Source organism: Rhineura floridana, chromosome 19 (assembly GCF_030035675.1).
Source record: "Rhineura floridana isolate rRhiFlo1 chromosome 19, rRhiFlo1.hap2, whole genome shotgun sequence".
Lineage (NCBI taxonomy): Eukaryota > Metazoa > Chordata > Lepidosauria > Squamata > Rhineuridae > Rhineura > Rhineura floridana.
This window is the reverse complement of record NC_084498.1, coordinates 4,670,560-4,685,664: the sequence shown is the minus strand read 5'-3', so window position 1 is coordinate 4,685,664 and position 15,105 is coordinate 4,670,560. Positions and strand designations below refer to the sequence as shown.

Here is a 15,105-nt window from a genome sequence, read left to right as displayed (position 1 = left end):
TGAAAAAGCAATTCTAGCAGACACAGACTGGGATAAGGTCTCTACTTTAAAGGCTTGTTGAAAGAGGAAGATCTTCAGTAGGCACCAAAAAGATAACAGAGATGGCACCTGCCTACTATTTAAAAGGAGGGAATTCCAAAGGGTAGCTACCACAACATTAAAGGTCCGCTTCCTATGCTGTGCGGAACAGGCCTCCTGATAAGATGATATTTGCAGGAGGCCCTCACCTTGTCTCATATTTACTTACTTATTTACTTATTTATTTGTTTATTTATTTATTTATTTATTTATTGTATTTGTGTACCACCCCATAGCCAAAGCTCTCTGGGCGGTTTGCAGCAACTAAAAACATCAAAAACAAACATACAAATTTAAAACACATCTTTTTAAAAAAAACAATTTAAAACACAGTTTAAAAATTTAAAACTATTTAAAAAACACATGCTAAAATGCCTGGGAGAAGAGGAAAGTCTTGACCTGGCACCGAAAAGATAACAGTGATGGTGCCTGGCCAACCTGCAGTTGGAGCCAATAAACTTTGGAATACCAGTTGCTGGAAATCACAGGGGGGGGGGAGAGTACTCTTGCACTCAGGTCCTGCTTATGGGCTCCCCACAGACATCTGGCTGGCCACTGTGAGGACAGAATGCTGGACTAGATGGACCACTGGCCTGATTCAATAGGCTTTTGTTATATTCTTATGTATTACTGGGGGGGGAGAGATTTCTTCACACAGCATGGAATTAATTTGTAGAATTTGCTGCCGCAAGAAGTCACTGGTGTGGTTAGTCAATTTTAGAATCTGGACTGAATGGTCGAGAGGAGTCTCACATCGCTTATTTCAAAATGCGATAAGAGAGCCTAGCCCTGTATGTGTGCCTCTGTGTGTCGGGAGGCTGTTCATTCTGCCAAGTGGGGCCGCAGACTTCTGTCCCAAAGGCCTGTGTTGATGGTACCTCGGGCAAGATGTGGGGATATAGCTGCAAACTTGGATGGCTTTAAAAAGGTTTGATTAAATTTGCATCTCACTTGTCCATAAGAACTTGCCCAAAGCAAATTAGGCAGTTTCTGGGTGAACAGGATAGATAGACTATTGGGTGACTATTTCTTATGACAGTTAAACCCCCATAGACAGGCGCAGTCTACCTCCAAATACATCACTGGGATGCAACAGTGGAAGAGGGCTGAACAGACTCTTGTTTTTGAGCTTAGTAATGACATCTCTTTGGCCACTGTGGGAATCTGGATGCTGAACAAGAACGGACCCATGGCCTGATGTAGCAGGGCTCCTAGAGCAATTGGGGGGCTGGGGCAGAGAAATGGACTATAAATGTGTCACTGAATGGCTGACTCACTCAACAGAATTTTTAAGGGTGTGCGCATGAGGTGGGGGGACAGTGCGAAAAGGTGATATGAGACCAGATCACTCCTCTGAGACAGTGGGAAAAACGATCCTGGTTCCAAGAAAGCCTAAGAGCGCACTGGCTCTGTTAGGCAAGTGTCTGTGCTTAACCGTTTCTTAAAAATAAAATGGCACACAAAGGAAAGCAAGAGAGATGGCAACCTGGGTTCACAACCCTGTGGCCCAAACAATAGGGCACCTGCAACTATGCTTGAGTAGCCAACTGTCTGGGCCTATTAAGATGCATCTTCTTTCTGGATATCAGCCATCATCTCGTCCTTAAGTGGAAAATGAACCATCAAGGGGAAGCTCTGTGGTTTTCTGGCCCACTCGTTTGGGTCTCAGAGATAATGTTATGCTGTCAGTCAGATTGGCTGCTTTTTAAAGTTTTGCCTTTGGCCAAAGTTCAGAAGGCTTATTATGCATGTGTCTTTGAACTGAGAAGGGCTAACATCAGCAGAAGTCTCCTTTCTTTTTCCGTACTGATCTTTTAAAAAAAAGTTGTACCAAAAGAACAAGAGAATCTGTTATAATACAGCCGCAAGAGTGGCTGTATACAATAGCCAGCATGGATTTTTCACATTCATATTGAAAATACCCTCCCTGCCATTCTGCTACTTCCCATAAGCTCATTTCAAAACATAGTCCTGAACTCAGAAACGCTTGCTTAACAACCCTCTAAGTTTTCATGGTGATATACAAAACACTTAGAGAGACTCAACAGTTCAAACTGTGAAGAGAGAGAAAAACCAGACCCGTTGGACTTTTTGCTGTCAGTGGTCTTGTAATTTGTTGAAATTAATTAAAAATTGGCCATGTTCACAGAGTACCCGTAATCCTATTACTGACCTTGCCGCATACTCTGATCTTCATCTTCTGCAGTTTAAAAGTTTAAAAAATTCCTGGCTGATTTTTAATTAATTCAAGACATTTTGCCTTGAACTCAATGATAGTGTTGGGCATGCTCAGTAAGAACCAACTGTCAGTGTTCTAAAAGCCAGACTCACAGCTGCTGGGCTTGCCTAATCAGGAGGCCACACCCACACAAGACTTTGATTTCACATGAGACAGTCATGGCTTCCTCCAGAGAATCCTGGGAAGTGTAGTTTGTGAAGGGTGCTGAGAGCTGCTAGGAGACACCCTCTTCCCCTGACAGAGCTCCAGTTTAACAGTCAGCCACCCAGATTGAAGCTCTGTGAGGGGAACAGGGTGTCTCCGAGCAGCTCTCAGCACCCTTCACTAACTACACTTCCCAGCATTCGTTGGGAGAAGCCATGACTGTCTAAAGGGAAATAAAGGTCTGGTGTGGATGTGGTCAGGGACAGCTTTGGTTTAAATTTGGGTGGGAAGCTATATGTGCCTGCTGTAGAATAAAAAAGTGGGGGGAAAGCTGAAAAAAGAATGATACTGTTCACAACGTTTTCCATTTGGAAAGGGGCTTCACCACTGCCCAGTGCCCACCCACCCAATCTTCTCCCATCCCTTACTCCTCTCCCTTCCTCCCTACCCCTCCCCTTCTTTCTTTTCTCTCCCCTTTCCCCCTCCCCCCGCCCCTCCTCAGTTTCACCTATCCTAAGCATGATTGTAGGGAAGTAAATCCCATTGAACTCAACAAGCTTGCAAATGATCAGACCTGCCCTCCCCTTCTCCTCTCTCCTATCCCCTCCCTCCTGCCCCTCCCCTCCCCCCTTGTCTCCCTTCCCTCCTGCCCCTTTCCTCTCCCTCTCTTTTCCTCCTCCCCCTCTCCCCTCCTCTCCTCTCCTCCCCCTCCTCCCCCATGCTCAGTTTCACCTATCATAAGAATGATTGCACTGGAGTAATCCTATGAACTTAGTAAACATGCAAATGATCAACCCCGCCTTTCTCCTCTCCTCTCCCTTCTTCTCATCCCCAGTGGTCAGTTTCACCTATGCTAAGCCTGATTGCAGGGGAGTAAATCCCACTGAACTCAACAAGCATGTAAATGATCAAACCTGGCCTCCTCCCACCTGCTCCCTTCCCCCCCCCATTCGCTCTGCCCTCTCTCCTCTTCCCCTGTGTTCAGTTTCATCTGTCTTAAGCATGATTGCAGGGGAGTAAATCCCATTGAACTCAGTAAGCATGCAAATGATCAATCTATTCTCAGCAAACTTGCCAGACTCCCATTTCTTACCTCCCAGATTAAAATAAAGAGAAATTCACTAATAGGCAAAAAAACCTTGTGGTTTGACAATGTACCTATAGCCAACAGATATTTCTAGCAAACTTTAAAAACCAAGAAAATTGGGTAGCTATAGTGAATGCACCAGGGGAGCAGGAGACCTGACTTTCTCTCCGAGATATTGTACTGCCTGTACTTTTGTATTTGCCACCACACTACTGTCACCCATTGAGAGTGGGGCAGAGATATTTTAGGTGGGTGGGTGGGAGCACAGAATGTGGTATTGGGCAATGAATTCAGCTTCCTAAGCATCTGGCTTTTCACTTCCCAAAAATGCATACGTGTTTCTAGTCCTTATGATGGTGGATAGTTTTAGAAGCTTGTGGGCAAAGTCTGGTGGAAATGGAGATCAGGGCACTCAAGCAGGGTCTTGAGGCCTTAGCGAGTGATAGTGCTTGAGGATGCTCTGTGGTTTCCACTGCTAGGTGGAGGGCCCAACTAGGCATTATGTGGGAAGGCCCCATGATTTTCTTTTCTTACAAAGCAGCTGCTTATAAGAACATAAAAACTTAAGAAGAGCCTGCTGGATCAGGCCAGTGGCCCATCTAGTCCAGCATCCTGTTCTCACAGTGGCCAACCAGGTGCCTGGGGGAAGCCCGCAAGCAGGACCCGAGTGCAAGAACACTCTCCCCTCCTGAGGCTTCCGGCAACTGGTTTTCAGAAGCATCTGCCTCTGACTAGGGTGGCAGAGCACAGACATCATGGCTAGTAGCCATTGATAGCCCTGTCCTCCATGAATTTATCTAATCTTCTTTTAAAGCCGTCCAAGCTGGTGGCCATTACTGCATCTTGTGGGAGCAAATTCCATAGTTTAACTATGCGCTGAGTAAAGAAGTACTTCCTTTTGTCTGTCCTGAATCTTCCAACGTTCAGCTTCTTTGAATGTCCATGAGTTCTAGTATTATGAGAGAGGGAGAAAAACTTTTCTCTATCCACATTCTCAATGCCATGCATAATTTTATACACTTCTATCATGTCTCCTCTGACCCGCCTTTTCTCTAAACTAAAAAGCCGCAAATGCTGCAACCTTTCCTCATAAAGGAGTCGCTCCATCCCCTTGATCATTCTGGTTGCCCTCTTCTGAACCTTTTCCAACTCTATAATATCTTTTTTGAGATGAGGCGACCAGATCCATGCTTAAATTGGGTCAGGGCTGTACAATGGGGGAGGATCTCACCCTCTGCCCTCCTGTACCGTGGACCCAATCCAAATTGCCTCCCCATTTAAAAAGAACTTGGGAGTGCTCTAATATCAGAATTCCCACATAATATGTAGTTTTGCCCTAAATGCTACAAAGTTGATTAAAAAAAAATCACAAAGAGGAAAATGGATATGTAAAAATGATCAGTTTCCACATATATTAAAACCATCAATTTCCACAACTTTTGCAGGGACCCTGAGCAAGACTTTATTTTTCTATAGCTCGGCAGAGAGGACAACACTTTTGTTAACAAAACACAAGAAAAGGGGCAGGGAAAAAAATGAGAGTCTTATTGTGTATCTTTTCCCATTAACCTTTATTAGCAAATTAAGTACCATCATAATTTTCCCCCAAAACCATTTTTGCAAATACTGGTGAGTTAAGAGACGGAGAACACTTTTGTCTCACCCTCTGAAACACATATTTTGCTGTGACCACACCTGTGCTCCTAAAAACACACACACCACAAAAACAACTCCACCACCCTTTTGCTCAGATGGTTGAATTCCTCAGCACAGACCACACAAACACAGGCCGCCCACCTGCCGTTGCCTGTCAAGAACACTGAGTGACGTTCCAAAGGCGGCCGTTTTGAGCTATGACTTGCCAAGCTGATCACCAATGACTCAACGAACCTTCTGTTTTTGTTGCCTGGGACAGCTGGAAGGCCGCATCCCATGACGGGTGGGCCAGGATGAATTGGACGTTGAGAATTCAGCCTATGGCAACAAGTTGCCCAATGTTCCAAGGGAAGCCATTTTGGAAACCCCACTAGTTCAGAAGAAGCTGCGCCAAGTCCTGAAGGCGGCCATCTTGGGACCACGCCTGGTAAGGACAACACCTGCAAATATAGACTTTATTCTTTGAAGAGGTGAAAAGAAAAGAAGAAGGAATTTTGCCTTTTTAAACAAAGGATTAACTGATCTTCCGCCTGCAAAGCCTTCAACAGTATTGGGACTGACGACAGCCTCGAGACTGTTCTTAACGGCAGTGTTCTGCACAGTCCCTCAAAAAGGGATCCTGTTTGCGAATTAAACAAAAAAAAGTTGTGTGGGAGGAAAGCCTTTCTATGAGAGGGATTCTTTTAAAAGAGAGTGGGGCATTTTTGCTTGCGTGAAGGAGCACCAGACTGGGACCTGACCCACTTCAGTTTCACAGCTTACAGCACCATTTTCTCCTTGGCATGTCAAAGTTCTTCCTTCTCGTCCTTTGTCTTTTTCTGGAAGGAAGCTAGGATGTTTAGCCGCTTTTGGAGCTCCTCTTTCTTCCCCTCGCTCATCTTGTTCTCCTCAATGAGCTTGCTGATCCGGGAGATTTCGCTGGCGGCAAACTGATCTCCCTGGGTGAGGATTTTGCTCATGATCTTGATGTACTGCTCTGACGATTTCTGTTCCATCTCCTTTGCCCTGGCCAGGCGTGCCTGCCCTTCTTCCAGAAGAGCCCTGCGCTCCGTCTCTTGGGTGGTGCTCACAAATTTGCCGGCCAAGGTGTCGAACTCCTTTAGGCACCCCGGCATACCCATGTAGATCCCTCGGTTTTTCAGCCAGCGCTGCAGGGCGCTCGCTTTGACCTGTCCGCTGTAAGGCAAAGGGTTCTCCAGGTCGCCATCTTGGAACAGGTAGAAAACAGGGTAGGCCTCTTTATTCAGCTTGTATTTCTCCCCCAGTTCAATGTTCAGCTTGTCGCCATAATCTGTAATTAGAAGACCGGTAACAAAATAAGAATAGGGTACAGGATTTTTTTTATAGTTCTTTAAAAAACAGCAACATATATATTAATATAGGTAGTCCATATGTCCAAATAGATATCCAAATGACTGATGACTATAAGCTATATGTTCAAATGTAGAAATGACAGTGAGATCTTCAGACCACTGAGTCATGAACAGCGGGTGTTTTATCCTTCCAACTTCCATATGCAGGGGTGTAGTCGTCCAGGATCTCAGAAAGTCTTAGACCCCTTACTATTTTAGCAGCAGGGTCTCAATGGGGTCCCTATGTCTCCAGCATCCTAAGAGCCAATCAGCATTAAAGGGGAGTATGTTAGCCACTGAGAAGAGTCTTCTAACATGCCTCTTTGTCCTTTCCTGCTGATTGGAGACTATCAGAGGACCTGGGAGGCCAGAGATCAAATCCCTACTCAGCCATGAAGCTTGCTGGGTGACCTTAGGCCAGTCACCATCTCTCAGCCTAACTTACCTCACAGGGTTGTTGTGAGGATAAAAGGGAGCAGGAGGTGGAGAGCACCATGTATTGCATCTTGAACTCCTTGCAGGCAAGGTCGGATATAATAATAATAATAATAATAATAATAATAATAATAATAATAATAATAATAATAAGCCTTTTAAGTTGAGACCTATCCCAGTCTGTGTCTGTGTTAGAATTGCTTTTAATATGTCTTTTAATATTTTTAACCCTTTTTTAAAAGATGTTTTTAAAGAGTTTTTTAAAATGTTTTTAATGTTGTTTTGTTTTAATGTATTTTAAGTTCTTTTTATGATGTTTTAAAGTGTTTTTTAGTGTTTCTGTTTGCCACCCTGGGCTCCTGCTGGAAGGAAGGGCGGGGTATAAATAAAATAATAAATAAATAAATAAATAACAACAATAGATCTCAATGTCATCTTTCATTATCTTTGGAAATGCTTGCTATGGTGTCATGCCTTGGTGGTGGTGTGGGCTAACTGTCCTTTTTCCTTGCCAAGCTCCTCCAAACTCCTCCAAGAAGAATAAGAAAGGACCAGTGATGGTTCTGCTGTGCAAAGAGAACTCGAAAACTCTGTTCCTGCATCTCACCTCTTTGCCCTTGTCCTGCTCTCTAATCTGGGCCAGGAGAATGGCAGGCGCCAGTTGTATGCATGTGTGTATTTCTGCTTTGAAAACAGCACCTGATTTATCAGGGGTACTTTTAAAAATAATTTTGGAAGTCTTGAATGGCTGCAGCCCCCCATAAAAATGTGGCTTTAAAGAAATGAAAGAAATGAAATTGGGCCTTTTCTCTACTGTTGAACAGTGTTAACAGACAGAACTTCTTGTAATTCTGTGCAAATGCCAAAGAAGATAATTCAGCATAAGAATACTTGCCTTCATTAAAGAGGAAAAGTAGGAGTAAAATGTAGTACAGAAGAGAATTCAGCATAAGAATAATTGCTTTCATTAAAAAGAGAATGTAGGAGGAGTAAAATGTAAGTTTCTAGACCCCATGTCTGGAAAGATAGCCTGGAAATGGTGCCTATCCTCCAGAGATCGGCGTGCAAGTCTGCCACAGCATCTCACCTGAGATCCCCACTTCGGCCACCAACAAATCATCGCTAGATTCTGAGCTTTCAGCCACCTTTTTGAACTCATCCTGCTTCTCTCCATAAGGGTACTGGGTGTCAAATTTCACCAGGACAAACTTGTGCTTTGGGATCACCTGAAAGAAGAGCACAACGAAATCTGAAGTTCCCATATTCCCCCCCCCAGACCACTTGAAAATTGCTGATGGTCTTGGCAGAGCACTTCATGATTTTTCTGCCTGTTGTGGGTGCTGTATGTTTTTTTAAATCTGCACCAGCTCAGGCCTCCTGAGACAGGCTTTTGTCCAGGCCAGAAGAGGGAGGAAAGCTGGACCCTTGGCTATCCTCAAGGGAATGCTTTCACTATGCTGCCCTGGGCTCCTGTCGGGAGGAAGGATGGGATATACATCAAATAATGAATAAATAAATAATAAAACATGCCTGGATACAACACCTGATGGAATGATGTGTGTGTCGAGGGGATGGAGAAAGTAGTCAGAAGTTTATTTTCCTTCTCTCATAGTACCAGAACTCAAAGGGGCCATCTAACGAAGCTGACAGTGTATACACAGCCCTGGCAGGGAACTGACAGAGGCATTGGTGACCTCAAGACTTGATTACTGTAGTGTGCTTTACGTGGGGCTGCCCTTGTATCTGTGCAACTAGTGCAGAATGCAGCAGTCAGAATGCTCACAGGAGCAGATTATTGGCAGCATGTTACTGGCTGCTGGAAGAGGTGCACTGGCTGCCAATTTGCTACCAGGCCAGGTTCAAGGTCCTTGCGATAATTCACAAAACCCTAAACAACTTGAGCTCAAAATACCTGAAGGACCACCTGACTCCCTATGTTCCATTTCGATCACAAATCTTCTGATGGGGCCCTCTTGGTGGTTCCTCATGCCCCTGAGGTTCGGCTGTCCTCCACCAGGGACCGAGCCTTTAGTGTGGCAGGCCCTGCCCTGTGGAACTCTCTACCACTAGAGGTTTGGCAGGAACCACCCCTCCTTTCTTTCAGGCATCTCTTGAAAACCAAACTTTTTAGACAGGCCTTTTAACATTATTTTTCTTCTTCCAACCAACGCAGTATTTGCTGATGCTTTCCTTATTCTTTTTCACGATGCTTTGATTTGGTTTTTAATTTTTAATGTCTTTGTACGTTGTAAGCCACTTTGATGGACCTTTATGACAAGTGCGGCTTATAAATATTTAAACAAACAAACAAGATACGGTAATGCAGATACAGGTAAACCTGGATTGTCGAACTCTAACTCCCGTCAGTCCTAGCCAGCATCTCCAATGGTTGGGGATGATGGAGGGTCACAGATTCTCCACCTCTGCTGCAATGCTGCATAGGCAGGGGGCTTCTGTTCCAATCAGAGGTTTCCCCCAGCACCTCTCCAGCTTAGCCAAAACTCAGCTTCTTCCCTGCACTTTTAGTGCTTGCTTAGGTGCTGCCAACTTAGTGAAGGGATCCACGTTGCCTAGTCAGTGGCCTCTAACTGGTATGCTGGAAAGGACCACAGCTTAGCTTTGCACCCAGGAGATCCCAGGTTCAATCCTGAGCACCTCTAGGAAGGGCTGAAACCCTGGACAGCTGCTGCCAGTCAGTGCGGTCAATACTGAGTTAGACAGATCAATGGTCTGACTCTGTAGAAGGCAGCTTCCTACCTTCCCATGTGCAAGGAAGCTGTACTTTAGCAATCAAGTGCTGCACAAAGGGGACTTTTAAGAATAAGGACAGGCTGTGTGGGATTCAGCCCAAGGTACCTGCTCTCCATAGGAATACGCAACACTGCCTTATACTGAACCTCAGCCCATTTCTGCAAAATGCTGGCAGTTTTCTGAAATCTCAGGCAGGGAGAGTCCTTTCCCTGCTACCTTAAACCCTTTTCCAGCTGGAGATAGACCTGAATCTGGGATCTTCTGCATGCAAAGCACATATTCTGCCATTGAGATGTGGGGCCTTTCCTGTAACAGATGTGTTGAGTTGGACCATTAGTCCATTTGGCACAGTGCTGTCTACTTGGGTCCCCAGATGGTGGTGGGCTACAACTCCCATCATCCCTGATCACTGGTGAAGCTGTGTGGGGATGATGGAACTTGTGGGCTCAGTTAAAAGTGCTGGCCAGCCTGTAAAGCCTTATGCGGCTCAGGACCCCAACACCTCAAGGACCGCCTCTCCCCATATGAACCAATCTGGACCCTGCAATCATCATCGGAAGGCCTTCTTTGTATGCCCCCTGCACAGGTGGTTCAGAGGGTGGCAACACAGAAAGGGCCTTTTCAGTGGTGTCCCCCCCTCTGGCTGTGAAATGCTCTCCCCGGAGAGGCACTGCCTTGGGCCATCTTTAGGGGCTAGGCAAAGACCTTTTTTCCCAGACCTTTTGCCCCAATGCGAGGGGCCTTGGCAATTGATTGCCTCTTCTAGTGCAGTGGGACCTGTGTACCTGTATAAATACATTTGTATTTATTTGTATTGATGGTGTTTATTTTAATTGGGTTTTAATTGTCAGAGGTGTTTTTATGTTTTAGTGATTCTGTTGTTTTAAACTGGTTAATGTAAGTCACTCTGGGTCACCTTGGTGTGAAAAGTGACCAACAAATAAGTAACAACAACAACAACAACAAACAAACATACATCTGGGGACCCAAAGTTGAAGAACACCGGTCTACACACTGACTAGCATCAGTTCTCCAGGGCCTCACCCACTGGTGCCTACCTGAAACCCTTTTATAACTGAAGAGGCAATGATCTTTAGCATGAGCGCTGGCCCTTTCCCTTTATTTGCCCAGAATCTCAATTAAAATTAGGGCTTACAAAGCACTTCTAAAGTGCAATCCTGATGTGAATTATCACCCGGCTCTGCAGAGTTGGTTGTTACTGAACGCATTTTATGGATGGGGTAACCAAGGCTATTCTCTGTGGATAGTCCTCTTTTTTTAAAAAAAGGGGTGTCTCTAGTTGCACTCCGCTCTAGAGGGAGTTGCTGCAGCATACAAAACTGAAGGATATCAAGCCAAGATGACTCAACTCAGGACGGGACTTGCCTGGAGTTTTTGCTTAGGGTGCAACCTCTGCAGTTCTCACGCCTCAAAGGCAGCACTGCCTAATTTTTAATTACCAAGATAATAAGTGCAAACTGCTCTTAATCATCAAAACTGCTGTAAAAATGCTATGTGTTAAGGGTTGGTTAATAACATTTGGAAGACTATCACTGAGTGCAAACTGACTGCAAATACAGCTAGAATGGTACTCTTGTTTTTTTGTTTATTTCCTGGGTGTAAGCCCTTCAAGCTGGTTGAAATTCCAGTCAAGTACAGCAGGTGCCTTAATTTTTTTCTGACTGGCGTATATATATGTCATCTCTAACATATATGATCCAGCAGGGATGGGCAGACTTCAGGCTTGCAGGATCTCCTTTATTTTTAACTAGAATCCTGAGATCTGTTAAGGAGAGCCTGGTGCAAAAGCCATTTAATTTAGAATGAAAGAATCCTGAGCTGAGGAATTTGTTTTCAGGATCAGAATTTAACATTTATTTATTTATTACATTTATATCCCACCTTTCCTCCCATCTAAACATGATTCCAATACAGATGCAAACTGGGAAAGATCTCAGCTTCAAAGGCTGTTCAGTCCTTTCCTACAAAAGTCTATTCCTGGCCACCAACAAATTCCTTCATTTTAGCAAAATAATTTAGGGCACATTACGTGTGTCTGCCTTTTGGAGGAAGGCACCCACTACTGGGTTATTATTCTAGTTCTATAAACTTTCAAAATAGCATTAAACTTCATACAAGAATACACAAAGTGATTTGTTCCAGTTACATGCCCGAGTCTGTGGGTTTACTGGTTAAGCTTTAACTCGTGTTGTGTTTAAATTGGAACCCCCAGTGTTTGCAGAAACTATAGTTCACTTGTCCAACCTAAACCAGCTTGGGCTTTATGGGAAATTGAACCAGAGTGGCCTTTATTTGACTTTTGATATAAAATGTCGGTTTATTTCCTGGTGACCTGACCCTTACCTGCATTCCAGTGGCTCGCATAATAAAAGCCGGTTTAAGCTGGAAACTTCCCTACTATGCATTTCTGTATCACATTTATGCTTATGGCCTTGCTTATTGTTACTAATGTGCCTTACATAGAAATGTCAAATGCTGTTCCAATGCCCTTCATATCCTTGACTTGTATTACTCCTTTTGATATGTAAGCAAGAATAATGCCATGTCTGTATCTGGTTTAGGGGGCGCCCGGTTGCAACTGGGCCTCCCCTGAATAGTTGCCTTTGTCTGCTCCTGCATAGTGCTTATCTCAAGGACATGCGAAATATGCAGACATAGAGTCTAAGAGATAGTCTTGATGTTTCCACTTTGTCCTTCCCCCTGTACCCCTTTACCTCCTTACATATGCCCCAAAGCTATGGCAGTTAGCAATTGCTTCTTTTGTTATTTTATGACGTGAACCCGATATTGTAAACTTCGGGGTAAACCTATATAAACCCTTGAACACCAATAAACGATGTTCCCATGCTCGCCTGCTTCGGCTTGTAAGTATTGGGTCCCCTTTGCAAAGGTTTTGTTTCGTGTTGTGTGATCTCTGATAGTGGGTTCATTTGCACTCAGCTCCGCACTCTTCCCGGGTGTAATAAGCGAGTTGGGGAGACAGGGCGGCTTGCGTGTTGGGTTTGGACCTAACACTCGCTTTCCCACTGGCTTGCTGTTGAGCATATTCATTCGAACCCTGAGTGGAGGACCGAATCTGCACAATGGCCAGGATTTGGCATGGCATGCGCTGGCCTTCACTGGATCTCCAAATCAACACCGGAGGACGGTTTTATTGCTTCCAGGATACTGAGATTCATTAATTTCAATGGGTTTACTCTGAAATGGACTTAAGTTGAATTCACCCAGGATGCTAAAGTAGACCGTCCTTTGATCTAATCCAGTGGGGCTTCTATTTTTTTTTTAATAAGGTCTGGGTCTCAAATTAGCCTGGAAACAGCTTTCCAGCCACCCATTCTGGGATTGAAAAGAATTCTGCATACGCTCAGGAACACTCCCATTAAAAAAAGAAAAGAAATTAAGATTATTTTGCTCCCTGACACTGAAAAGATGGGCTGGTGCAGGTGCCCCACACAAATCCTGCCCTCCTAGCCCAGAAAGTGAAGCACCGCCCTCAGCATCCACTTGGACACCCGTGGTTGGCGGCTGTCTGAAAACCCCTCCCTTGCCTCCTCCCTCCCAATCGGGTTTCCACACTAGGATGGTGGGCAGAGCGAGATCATTTTTGCAATTAACTTGCAGATGGCAACAGCGAAACTAAGGACCGAGAAAGAAGGGGGCGGGGAGAGAATGACACCCCTTGCGTCTGCCTGCAATAGTGTGCGTGCTTACACGGGAGCAAGTGCCACTGAAACCAGTGTTTACTTCCGAGTAAGCAGGCTCAGCCTCTCATCCATCAGATTTCCCCGCAGCAAAACCCAGAAGAGATATTTCATCCTACTTACTGCAAACAAATACGAAAATGCAATCATCACCATCTTAACAGAGAGGGGATCAAATGCCCCCTTTATAAACGCCATCAGCTGCAGCAAGATTGCAATATCTTGCTGTCAAAGTGTTCGATCTGGTAAGAGCAGATAATATAACTGAAGGCAGCAAGGCTACTATGATTCAGGATAGGGGGTTTGTGTCCCAAAAATGCGACGCCTGCCTCACACCTACACAGAACCCATTGCCAATACTCATTGCCAATTCCTGCCGTGGAACCCTAGGCATGGTCACTCGCTGGGAGGGAGCCCCTCTGCGCCCAGTGGGGTGGATGTGCCTAGGATGTGCCTGGGGTCGCCTTTGTCTGGGCAGCCCCTCCCCTTTTTTCTAGCTTCATGCCAACGCGCCCGCGCCCTCCCCTCAATTGAGACAGAAGTATGCCCAATGCCACATAACCAGGAGAGGAGGGCGTGCGTTGCGCGGGCACGACCCCGAGCCTTATCCGTGGGGACCCGATCGTACTGGCAATCTGCTTTCGAACGAGAAGGGTTACCTCTTCGTTAAGAAACGTTAACAAAGCAAAGCGGGCAGGCAGAACCGGGCGACCAGTTGTTTTTTAAAGGGCAAACCCTCCAGATCCTTTTAAGAGATAAATACGTTCTTCCATAATGTCTGAAAGAGTGTGTCAAATTTGGGGAATGCCCCAAAAGGAGGAGGGGGGGAGATGCAGAGAATGCCCCCCTCCCTCAATGCAAAAAAAATGCATGCACATTTGGCCTCTTGCACACACACCCCTTTAAAAACAAGCCCCCACAAAAGAAGGAAATTGTTACCTTGTAAAAGGTGATGGTGTCCAAAGGCAAGGCGCCCTTGGTGTGCAAAGCGCAGCTGCTCTCCAGAGCCCAGCAGAAAAGCAGGCAGAGGAAAAGGAGGGCGCTCCGCGTGGGGCTCCCCATAGCCATGGCGATCATGTGCATTTCTTGCGGGGGGGGGGCCGGGAGAGCCGTGGAAGATTCTACAGGGAGGGTGGGGCTTTGCTGGGGATGGCCACGTGACCAGCCGCTCCACTGCACCAGCTGGCTTCACCCTCCCCAAGGCACTTCAAAGGACCGCCTAATGTCACAATGCGTGGGTGTGCGCGCGCCCGTGGTGTTTTTTCAGGGGTGGAGAGTTGCGGAGTAGGCATGGCTTTTCCTTGTCCACCCCCTCTCGGGTTCAGCCCCGGAACTTGCTTTTGAATCCTTCCTCCTCCCTGGTGTCATGCTTGGAGCAGGCCAAGTTTGCAACGCAGATCTTTGCTTCTTTCAACTGCTGGACTAGAAACAAACAGCCCAACCCTATGTCCAGTAGCGTAGGGGGAAAATTCAGAAGTGCAGGGTGCTTTCATGTTAGTCATAGCTATGCCCCTCCCCCTTTCTTTGCAGCTGAGATTAACAATTGAGATCATTGTTAATGCCTTCTCAACAACAGCATAAAAGGGGAGAGAGTTGCCTATAGAGAAGAGTCTTCTCAATGACTGACTCGCCTGCTTTCAC

At 45.6% G+C, this 15,105-nt stretch overlaps 1 protein-coding gene across 1 annotated transcript; it reads right to left on the bottom strand.

Moving 5' to 3' along the window:
- Positions 1-5,104: 5,104 nt before the first annotated feature.
- On the bottom strand, positions 5,105-14,727 carry ERP29 (endoplasmic reticulum protein 29). The gene is made up of 3 exons (XM_061602804.1): positions 14,404-14,727; positions 8,079-8,217; positions 5,105-6,495 (listed from the first exon to the last, which is right to left on the bottom strand). The coding sequence occupies exons 1-3, from the start codon at positions 14,545-14,547 to the stop codon at positions 5,990-5,992; spliced, it is 789 nt and encodes a 262-aa protein (XP_061458788.1). The 5' UTR covers positions 14,548-14,727; the 3' UTR covers positions 5,105-5,989.
- Positions 14,728-15,105: the final 378 nt, after the last annotated feature.

Bases quoted from the DNA above. Each gene is read 5' to 3' on its own strand.
- ERP29 (XM_061602804.1), bottom strand. From the start codon at position 14,547: ATGCACATGATCGCCATGGCTATGGGGAGCCCCACGCGGAGCGCCCTC. The intron at 8,218-14,403 runs GTAACAATTTCC...CTCTTCTTTCAG, and splicing joins ACACCATCACCTTTTACAAG to GTGATCCCAAAGCACAAGTT. The intron at 6,496-8,078 runs GTGAGATGCTGT...TTCTAATTACAG, and splicing joins GGCCGAAGTGGGGATCTCAG to ATTATGGCGACAAGCTGAAC.